At 48.0% G+C, this 21,362-nt stretch overlaps 1 protein-coding gene across 2 annotated transcripts in view; it reads right to left on the minus strand.

Annotated features, from left to right (window-relative positions):
- Positions 1-21,362, minus strand: part of Taf1b (TATA-box binding protein associated factor, RNA polymerase I subunit B) — a 62,657-nt gene that overhangs the window by 10,631 nt on the left and 30,664 nt on the right. For both annotated transcript variants that reach the window (XM_036171023.1, XM_036171022.1), the window contains exons 9-10: positions 2,852-2,999; positions 115-292 (exon numbers count right to left, since the gene is read on the minus strand). In XM_036171023.1, the coding sequence (XP_036026916.1) occupies positions 115-292; positions 2,852-2,999 (326 nt within the window). The remainder of the gene's footprint in view (positions 1-114; positions 293-2,851; positions 3,000-21,362) is intronic.

Genomic DNA, 21,362 nt, shown 5'->3' on the forward strand with positions numbered 1-21,362 from the left:
CCAGGGGCCTAAAGGCCACAGCACACAGGACTGTACATTCTACGGAGAAAACAGGGTTCCCGCAATTGGGTAATGGTGTCAGCGTGACAAAAGAGCCACCTGCCATGGACTCACCATTCTAACTTGTCATCCAGCAAAAAGAGCAGTTTCAACACGACCACTATGACAGCCACTGCTTGCACATCATATCTAACTGTCCTTTTCTTTTCAGCTATAGGATCAAATGTCAGAAAACCCACTTCTCCGATTCCAGTCATCTTCACCACCTGGCAGGTTAAGCTGTGCATTTCGTCTGTTGAAAAACAAAACAGTCAAACACAGGTTAAATTACCTGGCTCATCAGGCCACAGAAACATGCATGTTCAATAAAGTATCTGTACACATCTGCTTTGATAGTAAGGCAGGAGCTTGCTATATAACTCAGATTGGCCTCGAACTCAATGACTCTAATGCCTTAGTCTCTGGAATGGAGGCTGGGATTATAGGCTTGCAACACCTTACCCGGGAACCTTTTATTTAAAACATGACGCCATGCAGGAATTTGGAGAGCAATAGTTGATAAAATACTAAAAGATGAGGCCAGCGTAGAAATAGTAATGGGTGAATCCTGGCAAGTCCTACTTGACTTCCTGAAACATTTACGCAGGGGGCACATTTGGGTCTCATGGCAGACAGGTACATACCAGCTCTTTGCTGCCCCACACATGTGCCTCGCCTGTGTCTCTAGAGCAGGGGACACCTACCTGTGTGTGTGGAACGGACCTCCAGGCAGCACGGCTGCTGGGTGCCACGGTGAGCCCTGGAGGCTCACCAGCTCTCAGCTACATGCTGTGCTTTCCCCAAGGAACTGTGCATTCGGCACAGGCTGTGTCGACAGCATGAAAGCCACATAACGTAAGACTTCAAACCTGAGACCCACGACCTTCCTAATCAGGAGCCCCGTGATTAGACTCACACAGCCTCAGCTTCCTCACCTTTTTTTTCTTAAAGGAGAGGGTTTTGCTGTGTAGCTTAGGCTTGCCTCAATCTTGTGACTGGGATTATAGGCAGGAGCCAGTGTACCTAGCCACGCCTCCTCATTTGTGAAGTGGTTAATGAGAGAATCAAGTGAGATTAAATACGGTTATACAGATGAATATTCTTTGAAAGTTCTAAGTTATTAAGCAAATTCCTCACTAACTACAATAACAGGTGCACCACAGCCCTCCTAACTGAAGTACACAGCCGTTGAAGAGAAAGAAGCATGTAGGAGCTCACAGAACCAACACGGGTCTCCGCCCACAGACCTCACTCCCTGCACAGAGCGGACGGCACAGGGGAAAAGCGGACTGTGGAACCCAGCCCCTTACTAGGTCCGTGTGACCTCAGACGCGACCCGACCTGAGCCACCACAGTGTCTTCCTCTAGCTATGAATGTGAGGTGGACTAACCTGCCTAAAGCCCTCGGGTCAGTGCTGACTGATGCCCATCTGTCCTCTCCATTACGGACTGTCCCTAGCTCCCTCGTGAGCCGGGCTCCCTTCTGCTCACCCCAGCGAAGGTGAAATAATCAGCTCATCCTCCTGATCAAGAACTCATGACAACTGTCGGCTCCCAGCCCCAGTGGGTCTCAATTTTCCCAAAGCCTGCACGGTCACCTGCCTCTGTTTGCACAGCTCTCTGGTCCCCTCCCCTCCCCAGTTCTATATCACAAGCTTCTCTTGGCTGATTTTCATGACACAGGTTGTGGCTATACCAACTGCTTCTCAGAAGACCTGGCTGGGCAACACCAGCAGGCTACCCCAGGCAGCCCAGGTGCTCAGGTGGTTCCCCAAGACTTCCTTCATGGATGGATGGTTTGTAATCCGAATGCCAACACACAGAGATTGTCTCCTCGTAATCCGAACTGCTTTCCCTCACCTGCTACACTAGGAACTCAACACAGGCCACCTACAATGAAGTAGGAGAAGGGAAGTGACATGAATGTGGTAACTCAGCAACAGTCACTCTGAGGCCGAGCATGGTGACCGACACCTACAGTCCCAGCAAAGGCATAGGCAGAAGGATCTCATGAGTTCTAGGCCAGCCTGGTCTACACAGTGAGCTCCAGGCCAAGACTCCATAGACAGGCCCTGTCTCAACCCCTCCTGCACCCCCCCCCAAAAAAAAATCCAACCAGACAGACAACACAAGTCCAAGCCAAGCCTTCTTGTATTTCTAGTCTGGTATGAAATTCAGGGCTGCCTCGCCCCCCAGGCTGCATCAGGGTTGCCTGGCACGTGTTCTGCATGAGATGGCTGAGACTCCCAGCAGGCCTCACTGCCCTGAAGAGCTCACTGGGCTGTCCACACTGTTCTCTGTGCCTCTGGGGACTGGAACTTGCAAATGTTACCAGGCTTCAAGCACTATGGGAGTCAGCCTCCAGGACTGCTGCAGGTGTTCTGAAGCAGGGTCCCCTTGCTGGCTCAGTCCAGCAGGGAGCTCTTCCCCCAGCCTCTCAAGGGCTGGCATCACATTCGGCCTGTATTTTTGTTCTGGAATGGAGTTCGTTATGCAGTCCTCACGCTCTCAGGTGAATAGAGCGTGGCTCTTCCACGCAGACCACCAAGGTCCACAGAGACACTTGCTGCTTTAGCTGCACTCAGTCAACTTGTCACAGAAGCCACGAGTTCTCCCAAGCTAAGTCACACAAAACTGGAACAGCATCCCTTTAACCACATTATACGGTCTGAATTCAACTGAGGAAGCGTCTGAATTAAGTCCCTGGCACTATGGACTCTCTCAGGTGACTTGAGTATCTTCAGCTGAAAGGCCCTTCTGTTCTGCTTAGTGTGACTTAGTAAGGCCTCCTCTCCAGCACCCCACAGCTCACCAGGGAGATTGAGCTCCAGTAAGTACTTCATGCACAAGATGTTGGGGTGAAGGTAGCAGTCCTCAGTTATATCTGGAAAACGAGGCAAATCCAAAAATATGGCGACTTCAATCATATTTTTATAGATGTCTCCGTAGTCAGGCCAAGACTGAAATTTTAAAAAGATATAAATCAGGACAGTAATTCTTGCAACATAAATTATTTTTAAAAAATTTTCAGGTTGGGGATTTAGCTCAGTAGTAGGGTGCTTGCCTAGCAAATGCAAGGCCCTGGGTTCAGTCCTCAGCTCAAAAATTTTTTTTTCCTTTGGGCCAGGCAGTGGTGGTGCATGCCTTTAATCCCAGAACTTGGGAGGCAGAAGCAGGTGGATCTCTGGGTTTCAGGCCAGTCTGGTCTACAGAGTGAGTTCCAGGACAGTCAGAGCTACACAGAGAAACCCTGTTTCAAACAAACAAACAAATAAGGCAAAATAAACAAAACTATTTTCTTTTTTTTCTCTTTTTTAAATATATTTATTTATTAAATTTTTTTCCATTTTACATACCAACCCCAGTTCCCCCTCCTTCCCCTTCTCCCGCCTCCTCACCTCCCTCCCACTCTGCCCCCATCCACTCCTCAGAGTGGGTAAGGCCTCCATGGTAGTCAACAAAGTCTGGCTTACCAAGTTGAAGGAGAGCCTAGCCCCTCCCCATTGTATCAAGGCTGAGCAAGGTATCCCACTGCAGGGAATGGACTCCACAAAGCCAGTTCATGCACCTGGGATAAGTCCTGGTCCTGCTGCCAGGGACCCCACAAACAGATCAAGCCACACAAGTGTCACCCACATTCAGCAGGCCTAGTTCGGTCCCATGTAGGTTCCAACTAGCACGGGTCAGCTGTCTCTGTGGGTTTCCCCATCATGATCTTGACCCCCTCTTCTTCTACTTCTTTGTTTGAATGCCGAATGCCATTTATTGAAGGAAGGAGGAGGTCTTAAATACAGGCTTACAGCACAATGGGAGACCCCTGGAGGGCAGAAGTTCGCTTCTGATGGTTTTTTGTTGTTGTTTTTTTTTTTGTTTTTGTTTTTTGGGAGCTGAGGATAGAACCCAGGGCCTTGTGCTTGCTAGGCAAGCGCTCTACCACTGAGCTAAATCCCCAACCCCGCTTCTGATGTTTTACAATCTTGCATGTAAACTGTTAACACTCAATATGCAAAAATATTTTCTTAAAATTATTTGAAAGGTATTTTCTGACTTACAATTAATCTGTGGGTAAGAGGGCAGCTAGAGGGACGGCTCAGCAGTTAAGAGTTAGCTGCTCTTGCAGAGGACCCAAGATCAGTTCCCAGCACCTGCATCAGAGAGCACCAGCTCCAGACCGCTTCTGGTCTTCACAGGAACCTGCATGCACATGCGCACATGCACACTCGAATAAATCAATCCCCCCCCCCCCCAACAGGGTTTCTCTGTGTAGCTTTGCGACTTTCCTGGAACTTGCTTTGGAGACCAGGCTGGCCTCGAACTCACAGAGATCTGCCTGCCTCTGCCTCCTGAGTGCTGGGATTGAAGGCGTGAGCCACCACTGCCCAGCTTATAAATCAATCTTTTAAAGCAGTGTGTGGGTTGGTAGGATGGCTCAGTGGGTACAAGTGCTCGCTACCAAGCCCGATGAACTGAGTCAACCCTTGGGGCCCTCGACGTGGAGGGAGAGAACTGGCTTTGACAAGTGTCCCTCTGAGGTCTGTATATACCACACAGCATGTGCACTGGGGCACCCGTACCTCCCGCAACAAGATAAGCAAATAAACAAACACTATGAAAGCATGGTGTATTTATTAGACTTGGGCACAGCAATGCACACCTTTAACTTCAGCAACTGGAAAGCAGATGGAACCATATCTCTTGAGTTCAAGGCCAGCTTTGTCTACACAGTAAGCTCCAGGCCAGCCAAGGGTACACAGTGAGAGCCAGTCACACACAAAAGTATTATGCATTCATTAAATACGATTTAGAATATGGAGGAAAATATGAAAGGTAAATACTCATAAGTCCTTACTATTCACATCTGGCCGTTTTAAACAATCATGACACTAAGCTAAAATGCCACATAGTTCTACCTGGCTCATAGACTCCATCCTGCTTTGCTCATGATCTAGTGAAATCATTACTTCCTGCCTTAGATATGGAGGAAAAATAAAACCGAGACTCAGCTGAAGACACACTGGGCGAAAATACAATTCAGTGGCATTAGCAAGGCTGTAGGTTGATTCCCAGTACCATCAATCAATCAATCAGTCAATCAGCTTGAGTCACAGCATGGTCTTAAGTGCTCTAACACACAACCCTCCTCTCCCATACTTTCCCATTCATTGTCAAATCACACAAACAGGAGCGCCTGAGGTGACCTAATATTCATGAGGCTGATAACACCATTCTCTAAGTCTACGAGTTAAAAATCTGCAGCTCAACTTCATACTATAGCTCGTCACATAAAGGCATGTACAATCTTCTTTGAAATTTTAGAGAAGTCTGGAGTTTTCTAGAGAAACATTCTGCCCTTGGTTTTTATGCATATCATTTATCCACATGAAGCTGATGAACGTGCCTACTGATATGAACAGTGTCTCATGGGATTTCAGGAAAACCAAGGTTCTCCTTACAGTGGGGACCCTGCTAAGGCTATCCTTGACAGAAATGTTGCAAACCTGTTGGGATACACATCCTAGACATTGTATAACAACACTGTTTGTAAAAGCCCAAGCAAGAGACAAGATGAATGTCTGTCGGGGACGGGACAGGTGAGTAGATCTTGGTATCTCGCTCACAATGCAACAAGAATCAGCAATAAAATGCATACTCTCCATGCAGCAACGTGAGGTTTCAAACTATAAAGTTCAGAGGAAGACGCGAGAGAGGGCTCAGTGTGTAAAAAGAAGGTGAGGACAGCTCCAGGGAGGGCTGTCACAGCTAGCGAGAGGAAGCCGGGGAGATGCTGGAGGCTGCAGGCTGTCCGCTGTGGAAACCCCTTGTGCTGCACATTTATGACGTGCATTTCCCAGACTCAGTTTACGCTGTAAAACTGAGAAGGGGAGGAGGCAAGACAGTACCAGCCGGGCAAACTGCTCTGCACATCAGCTTCGTGGGGAAAGTGTCCAACCAAGGACAGTCGCCGCATGGTGGGAGGGACCCACAAAATCCACAGTGGGAGGTGCCTGGCTTCCAAGCCAGCACTGCCCAAGCAGGCACTCCTTTTTCGGGGGTGGGGGGTGCACGTTCTCCCACTGAGCGAGCCCTCTATCTCCAGTCTTTTTACTTTTAGTGGGTTAACCATTCAGAACTTCTCCCTCAGCAACTGAGACAATCGCCCCCCACTTGGAGCTCAGCCTGTGAAACGGAGTTGTTTGGAAAGCCCTACCATCGAGTCTTTCCAGCCTACTAAATGTGAGCGGCTTGGGAGCCACCTGAAGGAACTATTCCTGTATGAAAGGGCTCGGGAGCGCGTGCACAGGAAGCGGTCCTCACCGTGTGCTGGCTTCTAGACGTCATCCTATGCCCATTGGACTCTGGTGACGCTACAGGCTTCCCTGTAGTGTCCTTATTTTAACAGGATTTCACTATCTAGACTCAGGAATTTTACTTGAGCAGAAGCCTTCTAGTCCATGCCATGCTGTCCACACAGGATTACTCTAGCACCAAGTGGGCTGCTCCCAATTCAAGGTGGCAATGTGTTCTTTTAAAACCTTTCTAACGTTGAGATAAAGTAATTCTACACATATGCTAAAATACTATTAATTGTATTCTAATTTGCCGATTTAAAAGAGAAGAAAACACAAATTCTCATCAGTCTTTAGGGGGAAAGTGTCTGTTTCCTTAAAAAAAAAAGTTAATTCATCTAGAACTGTTTCTCTCTGCACAGAGCCTAGAGTGTCTTTGAAGTTAAGACAATTTTAGCATCACTGACAGGATTTATGGCAGCTCCTAATCCTTTTAAATAAGGCAAGGAGGAGACATAAGTAAGTACTTTTTACCTTCAAGCAAAACACTAGAGCAGTACACGGCTCCTTAGAAAAATAATCACCTCACCCCAAAAAGTGATTTAATAGATGACAAATTCCTGACAAACAGGTTGCTAATGAACCACAATCTGGTAGGCTAATACCTCTAAGTATGTTTTCAAAACTGCCACCCAGAGAGCTGATCCATCAATCTAAACAGCTTGTCATGAATTGGCCACCATCTTTTCAAATACGAAAAGAGGAGAAAATAATTACTTACAATGTAAATCTACTCATTTGTACTAACACTTAGATTCTAAATTTTTCTAATCTCAAGCTGGCATTTTAGATTTCACTTTGAAATTTTCCTATTTAAGTATTTACCTTGGCTTTTGCTTTGCAGCCCAAGCTGGTCTAAAGCCCACTAGGTAGCCCAGGCTGGCTTCAAACTTGTGATCCCCTTGCCTCTACCCACCAAATTTTAGGATTACAGATGTGAGCTACCATCTTGGGAAAATTTATTTTTAAACAGAGCCTATCTTTAAATTTATGAATGACAAAAATGTTTTTAAAGATGACTAAAAGGTATACAATATCAATCTGTTTATTCTTTAAGGCCGTCTTTCACCATCATGATGTATCTAAATTACAACTGTATTTCAGCAACATTTAAGTTTCATTATAAAACTAAAAGTGATCATAAATTTCTGAAATACAGAATACTGCACTGAAGACAACAAGGCCGGGCTGGTGGCACACTGGGGTGGTGACACACTGGGGCGGTGGCACACTCGGGTGGTGGCACACTGGGCTGGTGGTGGCACACTGGGGTGGTGGCACACTGGGCTGGTGGCACACTGGGGTGGTGACACACTGGGGCGGTGGCACACTGGGGTGGTGGCACACTGGGCTGGTGGCACACTGGGGTGGTGGCACACTGGGCTGGTGGCACACTGGGGTGGTGGCGGCACACTGGGGTGGTGGCGGCACACTGGAGTAGTGGCACACTGGGCTGGTGGCACACTGGGGTGGCGGTGGCACACTGGGGTGGCGGTGGCACACTGGGGTGATGGTGGCACACTGGGGTGGTGGTGGCACACTGGGGTGGTAGCACACTGGGGTGGTGGCACACTGGGGTGTCAGTGGCACACTGGAGTGGTGGCACACTGGGCTGGTGGCACACTGGGGTGGTGGTGGCACACTGGGCTGGTGGCACACTGGGGTGGTAGTGGCACACTGGAGTGGTAGCACACTGGGCTGGTGGTGGCACACAACCTTCATCTCAGCGCTCAGTAGGCAGAGGCAGGCACATCCCTGTGAGATTAAAGCCAGCCTGATCCACACAGGCTCCAGGCCAGCCAAGGCTACAGTGAGACACTGTGCACATGCACACACACACACACACACACACACACACACACACACACACCAAAATGTCCAAGAAAATGTCACAACTTGCTGGGTAGTGGTGGCTGAGGCCTTTAATTCCAACACTACAGCACTCAGGGGGCAGAGGCAGGGAGATCTCTGAGTCTGAGGCCAGCCTGGTTTACAGAGAGCTGTTGTTTCAGGACAGCCAGGGCTACACAGAGAAAGAAACCCTGTCTCAACGGTCACACCTCAAATGTGGGCTTTTCTCTCGGCCATCTTGGGCACAGCTAAGTTTGCAACACTGGGTTTTCACCCCAGCAGCCTGGTTAGCGTTTCTACATATACAGCTTTCCTATGTGTTAAAACATTCCAAACGCTCATCTGCCTCTCCACCAACAATGCTCCTTAGGTTAGAACTGTAAGGACACTTTTTCACAATGAACATGTAAACAATCTATACTACTCAACAGTCACCCCGGTCTTCTGTGAGCAGTGGAAGGAAGCACACTTTGGTGGCATCCTGAAGGAAGGGAGGCATGGCTGCAGATGCTGTGCTAGAAGCCTCTGCCCGTGTATCTGAGCATCATTCAAGGAGCCCAGAGTGAGGTGAAGGGATTTTCCTTCAGTGCCTCAAACGAGGTAAGGATTATTATGACACCACTGAGCCCCACTCCTGTCCCAGGGGAGGGTGTCAGTGAGACAGGGTTTGGCTTGACCATGGACACACACCACAGCCCCAGTGACAGTACAGTTAAAGCAGGTCAATCTGAAGTCTCATACTGCTCCCCAGCCTGGTTTTAGAAAAGGAACACTTTTGCCTTTATCCTACTGCCCTTAGCCTAGAGAGGGCCGTCAGTCTCTGAGATCCACAAGATTCTCAGGCTCAGATAGCCAGCATGTAATTACCGTCAACATCCAGATGAGACTGCAGAGCACGCCCAAGGGAAGGGTCCACACAAGCTGCAGGTACATGCAGCATGTTCTCACTAGATAAGTGGAGTCCACAGTGCACCAGTACTGGAGCTTTAGGGACCCCACAGCAGGAGTTTGGGGATCCTGCTCAGAGCTCGGCTTGTTTAGCAAGGCACGGTTGTATTCTGCTTCCCACTGACCCCAGGTTATCTGCTAATTAGTCCAACTCCTACCTCGAACTCACTGTGGCCCTGTGGGGACTACAAAGGCAGGCCAGACGAGAGATAAGATTCCGCATCGCTGCATGGCAGCACCTCCACCAGGATGCTTATTACTCAGGCGTCTGCTTAGATCGCTTAACTAGATCTCCTGAGTCCATCTGGGTCGAGACGCCAGGCTAAACAACCACTTCAGAATTTATTACATTTCATTTTTGTTTTGTTTTGTTTTGAAGGCAGGGTTTCTCTATGTACCCCTGGCTGTCCTGGAACTAGATCTCTAGACCAGGCTGGTCTCAAATTCACAAAGATCCACCTGCCTCTGCCTCTCGAGTGCTGGGATTAAAGGTGTACACCACCACCATCCAGCTAATTTTCTTTTTTTCTTTCTTTTTTTTTTTTTTTTTGAGGCAGTGTCTCTCACTGAAAAGCTCAAGCTGTCTCAGATCTTACAATTCTCCTGCCTCATCCTTAACAGGTGTGGGCCACAGTCTTATGCTTACTCAAGTTAGAGGACTCCAGTGGGTCCCCAGGGAGGATGATATTGCCAGACACGGTGGCGGAAACCCTCAGCTGGTTTTTCTCTGAGAAGCGGGCACACACATTCCAGTGATGATTAGGATACAGGAGGCCAGGAACCCAAGCCACCGCTGGCTTCTATGCAGTCTAGCAGTAGTGATCCAGGGGACGAGCGGGAGCCAGGGAGCCAGGGAGCCAGGGAGCCGAGCACACCCATGGCCACCACACTTTGCCTCATGTCCCTCAGGCAGACTCCTACTCTAACAAAGATTGCACAAGCACACTCAAGGGGCACACGTGACTTACTGAGTGGGGGTGAGCGGGTCTACAGGAAGGTCTGAAGACGGGGTGTATTAACCCTGTTTAAGCACTGCTTAGGCGGTGACTGACAGCTCTGGAGGAGTCTTTTTCTTCCCTCAACCAAAAGGGACCGAGTTTCACAAAGGGTGTGAGATTGCTCCAAGGCAGAATGAATCATCATGGCAGAGAGCCACTCAGTGGGTTTGGCTGAGCATGCATCGATGGCATCTTCTCTCTCTGCTTGTCTGGAAGGAGACATGCTGCTGTCAGGACTCAGAACAGCGCGTGTGGACTTCAGAAGGACTCTGCTGTCTTCTTTATCCCACTTGCCGAGTCTAATGAGTAACGACAAGACAGCTAAATCTTGAGAGGAAGACTTGGAAAAACTGCCAAGGACAGCGGTTGGATATGTACACTATCTAGTATCTATTTATAAATATATATATGAATCATGGCCCAAAAGACAGGCGCTGCCTTCCTGCCTGTCGGTCATCCGCAGATAGCCTGCATCTAATGGAGGCCAGTGTGGCTAGGCCCAGTGTTTTGACTCCACTAATGGCTTTCCTGTTGTGTGGACAGGGTACCCCTGGAGAGGCCTGGGTGTTCGGATTACCTCTATCACAAGACCCGGGAGAGCTTTGCTAGAAGCAGATGCTAGAAGAGAGAAGGATGAATCCGGAAGGGTGCAGACGTGTTATCTTCAAGCTAATTAAGTAAACAGGCACAGCACGAAGACTGCCCAGGTGGGGCTGGAAGTCACAACTCAGAAAAGGAGATCCAGGAGTAACGAAGCTGAAATGTGCCTGCCGAACTCAGACACTGAAACTCTCTTGGCCTGCGTGCAAGAAACAACCCACTCAGCCCTGCCGTCTAAGTGGGTTTCCTGATGCTCCCGGGCAGAGGCCCTCCTGACCCAGCTAATAGGAGGAAGCAGCTCCCCCCAGTAAAGGTTCAAAAGGGGGTTTTCAAGCCCTTTTTGGTGGGGTGGTTGCCCTGGGTGTTCTTAAGGCATGCCAAACCTCCTGAAACAACAGAAATAGAACAACGCCCAGAAGAAAGCCAGTCCCCAGGAGCCCACACAAACCCCAGTGCCATTATCTTCAGGGCCATCTCTGAACACAGTCACACCTTTTGTCATTTCTGGTGGAGGTACAGCTGCTCAAGAAGCCAAGACTTCGAGGGGAAAGCTAAGACGGAGGGGAAGAAAATGCTCCCTTTGTTAGTGAAAAGCCGTTTCCACTGAAAGGTTTCATCACACAGAGTGGCGTGAATGCACTTCTGTGAAGAGAGGCAGAGCACACCGTGAGGGAAAGCTGCCTGTGCATTAAACAAACACTGTGTCCCCTTGCCTTGAGTAGAGTCCCCTCCTCCACCTGACACAGGTTCACTCGGTTACAACTGAGGGAGTCACCCAATTCATGTGTTCTGTGAAAGACCACAAGGCTGTAATAAATTGTCCCAGCACGCATTTAAAAACGGAGTGCTTGGGAAAGCGTTTTAATTGAATTTCACAAATATTCCGGTGAGTTTATTTCCCTTCATGAGGCAATGCTTTCGGACAGGCGAGGACAAGCTGGAGTTTCTGTTACACAACAGCAGGCTCCAGTGATAGAGCAGATTACAATACCCCATCAGAGCCGACTTCCTGCTCAGCTATTAAGAAGTGCAGGCCGCACCCTGCCTGCTGCTGCTGCTGTGAAGCTGAACTCCAGCTAAGCAGCAGCAGGCAGCACTGGATGCACCCGTGAATCCAAGTTCATGACAAGACTTTCATCCCGAGAGCACTGACAGGGAATAAAACCATCACAATAAAAAAGCATTGCAGCATGGATTCTTTAGGGAGAAAGGGTAAAATGAATCCCACATATATTATGATTCAAAAAGCTCACCAGGCTATTTAGACTGCTAGAATTATCTTAATGGTCACACATTCACTGTGTAGTAACATAAGGTACTTCTTATGCTCATCATGTCATTGTGGTGAATGTGGTGCGTGTATGGAGTGCATCTTGGGGTGACAGCCTCTCACGAACTTTTGCACAGGTAAATCTAAGCCCTGTGAGAAAACTCAAAATTAGGAACTGACAACCAGGGAGGACTTGCCACCTCCAGGAGATGGTGACTTGTTCTGGCCCCAGGATGGGAGCTGGGAACAACTTTTGGGCTGTGCTGACAATTGCATCCCATGTCACAACCTCCTACTAAAGGAGAGTAAGAGCCCATGTCCAGCAGAGCAGATAATCCCCACTGGGAGCTGATGCTGCAGGAGGGAGTGACTATGTCTCTGCAGCAGATTTCTGCCTGGCAGTATCAAGTGCAGAGCAAGTTCCCACTCTCTTCCCCGGGTAGTGCAGGGAGGAGAACCTTGGGACTGAGTACTGGGGTGTAGTAGCTCAGGATCAAACTAAATCACAGATAATCCACATGAAATCACCAGTTTCTCTTGGCAGTGAAGTATGGCTCTCTTAAAAGCAATATAAATGTCCCCACATGGACACCCTTTCTGAGCACGGCTGGCGAGCGCTGGTGAGCGCTGGCGAGGGCTGGTGAGGGCTGGCGAACAGCTCACACTGATAAAATGATTTATCTCACAGCTGATACCGACACACCCATGATTCTTACTGTTATAAACAAGAGTTATACATCTCAGGTATTTACTACACAAACTTAATACAATTCTTGTTTTATTTCTATTTTATATGCTTTGGTGTTTTTGCCTGGATGTATGTCTGTGTGAGGGTGTCAGATCCCCTGAACTGGAGTTCCAGACAGTTCTGAGCTGCCATGTGGGTGCTGGGAATTGAACCCGGGTCTTCTGGAAGAGCAGCCAATCTTCTTAACCAGTGAGCCATCTCCCCAGCCCAAATTCGTTTGTTTTTTTTTTTTAAACTAAATATTACTATGTAATGACTTCTGAAGTATTACATAATGATTATGTCAGAAGCAGGTAGAAATTTCTGGTTTGGGTAGAAAAATAAAAACTTAAGGAAATCAATTTGAACTCTCTCCAGAGCAAAATGTTTAAATATATTTTGTTTCATATTGGTTTCTTACCATTTGCTCAACCACACAGACTAAGCCCGTCCATGCATACAGTTCTTGTGGACCGAACCAGCAAATATGGTCCTAAGTCACAAAGAATTTATGCTTCACAGCCGGAGATAGAAGGCATAAAAATACCCTTGAACCATAAGCTGCCTGAGGCCTCTCATTCAGGAACCACACTTAGACAGCATCCTCTAAGTACCTTTACACTTTTGAGAAACACACAAGAACACATTAGTAGCTTTGAAGTAAGACAGGAAAGTGAACACCTATGCACCTCTACCTGCTCAGGAACCAGGACCTCACTGCTATGGATGTACCCCAGGACGCCTCTTCCCCACCCAGCCCTCTGTCCACCGGAGGCAGTTTCCTGGTACTCTGAATGTGAATCACCAGTAACTTATACTAAAAGATGAGATCCTTTCGTATAGACCTGCCTGAGTCTACATGTTTCTCAGATCCGCCCCGGTCCTTGTAGCTGCAGCCTGTTTATTTCAACATTTGTTCAATACAGTCAACACAAACTTAACATGTCTTATCAATTATCAATTTTCCTACTGTAGACAGTTAGATGATTTCAATTTAGGTTCTGTTTTTTTATTAGTTGGCTGCCTTCTCTAGGCTTTTCCCCCAAACACAAAGCTTGTATCAAGAGAGCTGCTTAATTTATGGCACAGCTATGACACAGTTCTAAAGAATAAAACTTTGTAAGTAAACTGCAGCATGTAAAAGAATATCCGTAGTCTTAGGAAATGAATGCTAAAGTACTTAGCGGCATGAAGCCATGGCTGTAACTTGTCACAGTGACTCGGAAGTAGAATTGTGCAGCTACACAGGTAGACAGACAGACAGACAATGGCAGCAGTACTCTAAAAAGAATACAATGTTAACAATACTTGACTCTGAGGAAAGGCCAGAATATGGATTTTTTTAGACTGCGTTTAGTATTGCAGTTTTCCTAGAAATCTAAGATCATCCCTAAAAGAATGTTGATTTTCAAAAGTTCTCCAAGAGGGCCAGAGAGATGCATCCGAGGGTAACAGAGCTTGCCACCACCTGACAAACTCAGCATGATCCCTGGACCAACAACAAGGAAAAAGGAGAGAGCCAGCTCCTGTGGTCTGCCCACTGACTCATCTGTGCATCCTGGTTTAGTGCTCTCTACCCAATAAACGTAGTGAAAATACAGTCAAGGAAAAGCTGGGGATGCTCTGTAGTCAAGAACACTGGCTGCCCTTGCAGATCCCAGCACGCACACTTCAGCTCATGATAATCTGTAACTTTAGTTCCAGGAGATCTGACACCCTTTTCTGGCCTCCAAGAGCATAGCATGTATGTGGTGCACAGACACACGTGCAGGCAGAACACCCTTACACATAATTTCCTTAAATAGAAAGAAAATGGATAAAATCTCTCTAGTATATAAGTGGAAAAGTCAATTCAATGGCTGTTACCAATAGTCCTTTATCTTTACTATATATTTTCTACTAAAAACTGTCAGAAATCTCTCTGGTTTTCACAACACTTCCTTCAGGATTACTTCCGAGGGATAAAGACGACTGGGCAGGATGTAGAGAAAAGAGCTTTTACACACTGCTGGTGGGTTACACAGGATAACCACTGTGATGGACAATATGGAGGAACTAGAAATGGAGAGAACCAGTGGGGTGGGTGTCTGTGCTGCACCCCTGAAGCACCGCCCTACTAGGCAGCAGGGAACTGCTAGGTACCTGCCCCACCCGGGGTGTGGCCAAGACGGGGACCCCTTCAGACCTGGCTACCTCGTGATCCTAGACGAGGGATGCTGGACTGCAGACCAAGTCAGAGTTCTCCAGAGAGCCTCTCCTGGATCCCGTAACTGACCCCTTTGCTTGCTGTGAGCTTACCCAAAATAAACCTCTTTTGACTGTCAGATAAACTACGTGGAACTGCCTCATTAATTTCCACCATACAAACCCATGAGGGACACACAGCCCAAGGAACTGAGGTCTGCACTCCCGTGTTCACTGCGGCATAGCTGGCCACAGCCAACACGTGGCAGCAGTAAGTGCCCATCACTGGTGGGTGGACAGCACCAACCCCGTCCTGAACTGTGGCGTGCGGAAAGGAGCTGAGCACAGGCAGGCAGACGGGCAGCACCCACTCAAGGCCTCTGCTCTTGACTGCGGGTGTGATGTGACCTTCACCGCCCCACAATGATGGCCTGTACCCTGGAACTAGGAGCAAAAATAAATCCTTTCCTCTCTAAACTGCTTGTTGTGAGACTATTGACCACAGCGACGGATGAACCCGGAACAGGGATGGACTGAGGCAGGCGGACACTGCTGTGGTAGACCTGACCATGCGGCTTTTATACTTTAGACTATTTGGGGGAAGAGCTTGTAACTGGAGAAACTGCTGAGTGCTATGGGCAAAGCATACTGGTCTTCACAGTGGGAGCTTAGCAGACGATCATGATGAGAGGGGTGGAGGGGCAGCTTGGCAGTGAAGAGGACAGGCTACGCACGGATCAGACTCCACTTCGGATCCCAGCACTCATGCCAGGCAGCTCACAACTCCACAACTCCAGCCCAGGAGATTCATGCTCGCTCTCTGTCTCTCTCTCTCTCTCTCTCTCTCTCTCCCTCTCTCGCTCTCTCTCTCTCTCTCTGTTTCTCTCTCTCTCTCTCTCTCTCTCTCTCTCTCTCTCTCTCTCTCTCTCTCTCTCGCTCTCGCTCTCGAAAAGAGAGACTCTTGAGAGGAATGTAGAGAATTGAGGTCTGGCTCAGGGGCTGAGGAGGAACAAAGACAAGCAGACAAGGCTTTCCGGGGACATTCTGGCTAAAAATCTGTGTGTGCTGAAGACTGATGGCAGAGTTAAAGAGCATCACTGAAGGGAGACCCTTGTGCTCTACTAGGCAATGGGAAGAAAGTGTTTTCTCAGGGTGAGCACACACAGGCCGATATAGCCGTGGTCCAGCAGGGCCTGCCTATAACCCCAGCCATCAGCAGGGCCTGCCTATAACCCCAGCCATCAGCAGGGCCTGCCTATAACCCCAGCCATCAGCAGGGCCTGCCTATAACCCCAGCCATCAGCAGGGCCTGCCTATAACCCCAGCCATCAGCAGGGCCTGCCTATAACCCCAGCCATCAGCAGGGCCTGCCTATAACCCCAGCCATCAGCAGGGCCTGCCTATAACCCCAGCCATCAGCAGGGCCTGCCTATAACCCCAGCCATCAGCAGGGCCTGCCAGTCTCAGTGCTGCCTGCCTGGTGCTGGCTTTGACGGCACAAAAGATACAAGATGAGGGGCTTGTGGAGAGCACCTGAGGCTGGCACTGTGTGCAGGGTCAGAGTCCCTGCACAGGGCCCTGAGAAGCCAAGAGTGAAGTGAAGCCTCAGCTGTCTCACAATGGAGACCTCAGGACACTGAGCCCTTAATCTACGCAAGGAGCTGGGGGTGGGGCGGCCCTGTGGTCTGGTGGAGCCAGGTGTCAGGAATCCATTTCCAGATGTTAAACAGCTGTGATCCCAGACAAGGTAAAAGCTGCATGGAGAGGAAGCTCAGGGGATCTCTACAAGGAAGGGGGGCACAAGAGCATCTGTGTGTAACGCTTGCACTTGGGAAGATGAGGCAGGAGGAATGCTTTGAGTTCAAGGCCTGCCTAGGACACAGTGTGAGGAATCTGCTGAGAAGAACACAGAACTCCGAAGCTCGGTGGTAGAGCACTTGTCTATCATGCATGAGGTTCAAGGTTTAACCCCCAGCACAGTAAAAACAAAACCACAGCCTTAGGAAAACAAAACCAAGGAAGCCACCAAAGCAGAGATGTGCACCAGGGTCCTGGCAAGCCTGCAGCTCAGGCAGATCTGTGGGGAAAGCAAAGAGTCGAGGCCAGGGAACACCACAGCACCAATACTGGGAAGCTCCAGAGCTCAAAGGCGGCTTTGTGTCGAGTTTCCAGCCAGGAGGGAAAGGAAACCAGTGAGACAAAAAGGGGTTGTTACTGATTTGCTTTGGTTTTTAGACTGAGCCTGGGCTGGTAGCCTCAGCCTCTGGACCCTCCCGCCTCAGCCTCCCAAATTCTGGGGTTACAGGCATACACCATCACTCTTGACACCAGCCACACCTCCCAAAAAAGGGCAAGGGGTGATTTTTTTTTTTCTAAAGAGATTTTAAACTCTTCAATAAACATTTAGTTAGACAAAGAAACAAATAGAGGAAAGCCTCAAATAAAGCAGGAGACAAAAGGAAGACATTACAACTGACACCCAAGAAATGCAACCAGCTCCGGTCGGTGGTGGCGCACGCCTTCAATCCCAGCACTCGGGAGGCAGAGCCAGGCGGATCTCTGTGAGTTCGAGGCCAGCCTGGTCTATAGAGTGAGATCCAGGACAGCCAGGGCTGTTACCCAGAGAGACCCTGTCTCAACAAAACAAAACAAAACAAAACAAAAAAAACATGAAAGAAAAGAGAGAAAAGAAATACAAGCATTTAGGAACTCTTGTGAACAGCTATAAGAAACAATAGGCCAGTGGTTCTCAACCTCCCTACTGCTGTGACCCTTTGAGACACTTCCTCATGTTGTGGTGACCTTCAACCATAATGTTGCTACTTCATAACTGTAATTTTGCTACTGTGATAAATCATAATGTAAATATCTGTGCTTTCCAATGGTCTTAGGCGATTCCTGTGAAAGGGTCATATGACTCCAAAGGGGTCGTGACCAACATGTTGAGAACCACTGCATTAGGGACTCTTGTGCACAACTACTTGCCTCAGAGTGGAAGACCTAAAAGGAATGGTCCATTCCTGAACTAACATAACCTCCCAAGACTGTAGCCTCAAGCAACAGATGACCTAACAAGCCAAGGGCACAACGAAACTGAATCAGTAATAAATTTCTTCCAAGGAGGACAGGTCCAGGACTGGGAAGCATCACTGTTCACCAAACTTTTCAAGAGCTAGCTTTGATTATTCTCAAATTATTCCAGAAATTTGAAAGAGGTAAAATTCTATGAGTACAGCATTACCTGACACCAAAACCAGACAAGACCAGAAGAACAAAAAGAAAATTATAAGTCAATGTCACTCATGGGCACAGATGCAAAATTCTCAACAAAACACTAACAAACTGAATCCAGGAGCGTGCTAGTCATACAGCACAATCAAGTGTGACTTATCCTGGGCGTGTAGGCAGCTCAGAACACAAATCAGGATGTGTGACTCGCTGCACCAACAGACTGAAGGAAAACTACAGTGTGCTCCTTCTTGATACACACAGAAACAGCATTGAACAACATCCAACACTCTTTCATTGATCCAGCTCTTGACCACTGAGGTACATAAGGAACATATTTCAACATCATTAAAGCCAAGTATGAAAAACCCGCTGTTCACATCAAACTAAAGGTGGTAAAGTTGAACACATTTCTGGGAAGAGCTGGAGCAGGACAAGGCTGCCCACTCCCACATCTCCTAGCAAGTATGTAAAAGTCCTAGCTAGAACAACTGGGTAAGGCAAAGGAAGAAAAGGCATCCAAATAGGAAAGAAGAGACCAAGCTGTTCACGTTTGCACATGAAAGGTAGAAAAGTCTAAACACCCAACCAAAAATTAGAACTGATAATGAATTCAATAAATTTGCAGGACACAAGATCAACACGCAAGAGCCAGTAGCATTTCTGTGCTCCAATAACTACCAAAGAGTCAGAGCCGTGGCCTGAGTGGAGCTATAATACAGATGCTCCAGGAAGATTTAACCAAGAGATGAAAGAATTCCATAATGGAAGCGGTGAAACACTGATAAAGAGACTGCGAGGTCACCAAAACCTTGTGTGTGTGGGGGGACCACATACACACACACACACACACACACACACACACACACACACACACACACACCACACACGACAACCTGTACTTGTGGATCCAAAGAAATCATTTAATGTCCATACAGCTCAAAGTGACCCAGCACACACCCAGTGCACTCTCTGTCCACTACAACGATAGTGTTTACATAAACAGGAAACAAACCTCCTCAACCCTAGGGAAGGACAGGCCTCATAAGAAAAGCAACACTAAGTCACAAGGACAAAGCTGGCAGACTGTAAGACCCGACTTCAAAACACGCTGCAGATCTATGGTAACCACAGCAACAGCAGAGAAAGACGCACAAAGATCACCGCAACAAACAGAGCCCCGAGACAATCCATGAGCGACAGTCGGCGGCTCTGGTGGAGATGCCAGGAACCTATGGTGGGGAAAAGGACACCTGCTGGTAAATGGCACCTGGAAATGGAAAACAGGATGCCCGTGTGCAAAAAGAAAAACAAAACAAAACAAAATGAAAAAACCATAACTAGACTTCCATTTTTCACCATAAGCAACAACCAAAACCAAGCCCACTCAAAGTGGACCAAAGGCTTAAAGACATGGCCTAGAACCATGAAGAGTCAGAAGGAAATGCTTCAGGGCTTTAGTCAGAACAAAGACGTTTTCAAAGGACATCAAAGGCATAGGTAACTAGGGCAGAAATAGATAATGGAATCATGTCAGACTCCAAACAGCAGAATCAAGAAACCACCACAAAATGGAAGAAACTATTCGTCTGACGAGTGATAAACATTTAGACCACATAAAGAAGGAAAGAGCAGAATATTTTAGATTAGACCATTTTTTAAACAGGAAGGGATCTGAACAGAACATTTCAAAAGATGTACAAATGGGTAACACATCATGAAAAAACATCCAACACCCCTAGCTGTCAGGGCGCCCAAAGGGAAACCCAGTGGAAATCATCTCACTCACTCAAGATGACTCCCACTAAAATGATGAGAACCTTTTCCTTCTCTTTCATAAAATGGCACAGTGAGGAGAAAAAAATCTTCAAGACTCCCACAGAGAAAAATGAGCAAAAGCCCAACTGTTGATCTGAACTCATCATTGTGGTATCCATGTAAACTGGAACAGTGATCGTAGAAATTAAAATTAGAAATGGGTGCAGTGACACACGCCTGTGATCGGAGGCAGGGGTCTGTGAGTGTGAGGCTGATGCCTTTGCTACCATGAAAACATCATGTGGAAAACTACCAAAGAAAACACCACACACCAAACCTACAAGCTCTGCTTAGTCACACTACAGTGTGCACCCGCAGGAGGGGCAGCACTGGGGCTGTGTGCACACATGTACTGAAGCACAGCTCACAGCAGCCCAGGCGTGGAGCCTACTGAAGTGTCTACCGACCACCTGGTAAGAAAACATGGCCTACATCCACCGCAGGATGTGTTCAGCCATAACGACTGAAACCCCTTGATGCAGCAGCCTGGACTAGCCCACGGGCACATGAAGGAAGTCAGGCACAGGGAGATGACACAGCATGTTCTCCTGTGTGGCAGTTCAAGAGGAAGGAGAGGAGAGCGATGGCCAGAGCCTGGGGCTTCTGACTGTCTAGTGCACAGCAGCACAGCCTTCGACAACAAGCTAGTAGAGAGGATCTCCATGTTCCCCGCACAAAGACAGACATGCCGATTACCCCATCTGGTCACCGCACACCTGTACTCAAGTAAGAGGTCATGCTCATAAATATGCACAATTCATTATGTGGATTAAGATCAAGCAGACCTGAAATCAATGAAATCACGTTTTTATTTAGTATTGAAAGAAAGTAGCCTGAATTTGACATCTCGTGAAAATGTCTCTCAAAACATCAAAGAAACACAAATCAAATACTGAGTATTTTATTCCAATCAAAATGGCTGTCATCAAGAACACACACAAACATACAAAACCCACCAAGTGTGGCAAAGAGAGGGTGGGTGGGATCCTAGTACACTACTGGTGGGAATGTAAATTAGTGCAGCCACTGTGGATGGCATTATGGACATTCCTAAAACATAAACAAAAACTAAGAAACCACCATATGACCCAGCGTCCCGTGGCAGGGGAAGGAGGGAGCCTAGAGGAATGAGAGAAAGAGAAGCAGGAAACAGCCGTGTAGACTGCTCAACGTCCAGCCCAGGTTTCAGTGCAAGCTCATGGGTATGCAAAGACTGATCCCATAATTCCACCTGCAGCCCCTGCCTCCCCTCCCCTCATACTCTACCCATCATCTTAAAGTCCCCAGTCACAAGGCAATGCAACCATACTAAGAGGACGAGGAGACCAAGTGTCCACAGCCCCACCCCAGGG

Source organism: Onychomys torridus, chromosome 21, assembly GCF_903995425.1.
Source record: "Onychomys torridus chromosome 21, mOncTor1.1, whole genome shotgun sequence".
NCBI lineage: Eukaryota > Metazoa > Chordata > Mammalia > Rodentia > Cricetidae > Onychomys > Onychomys torridus.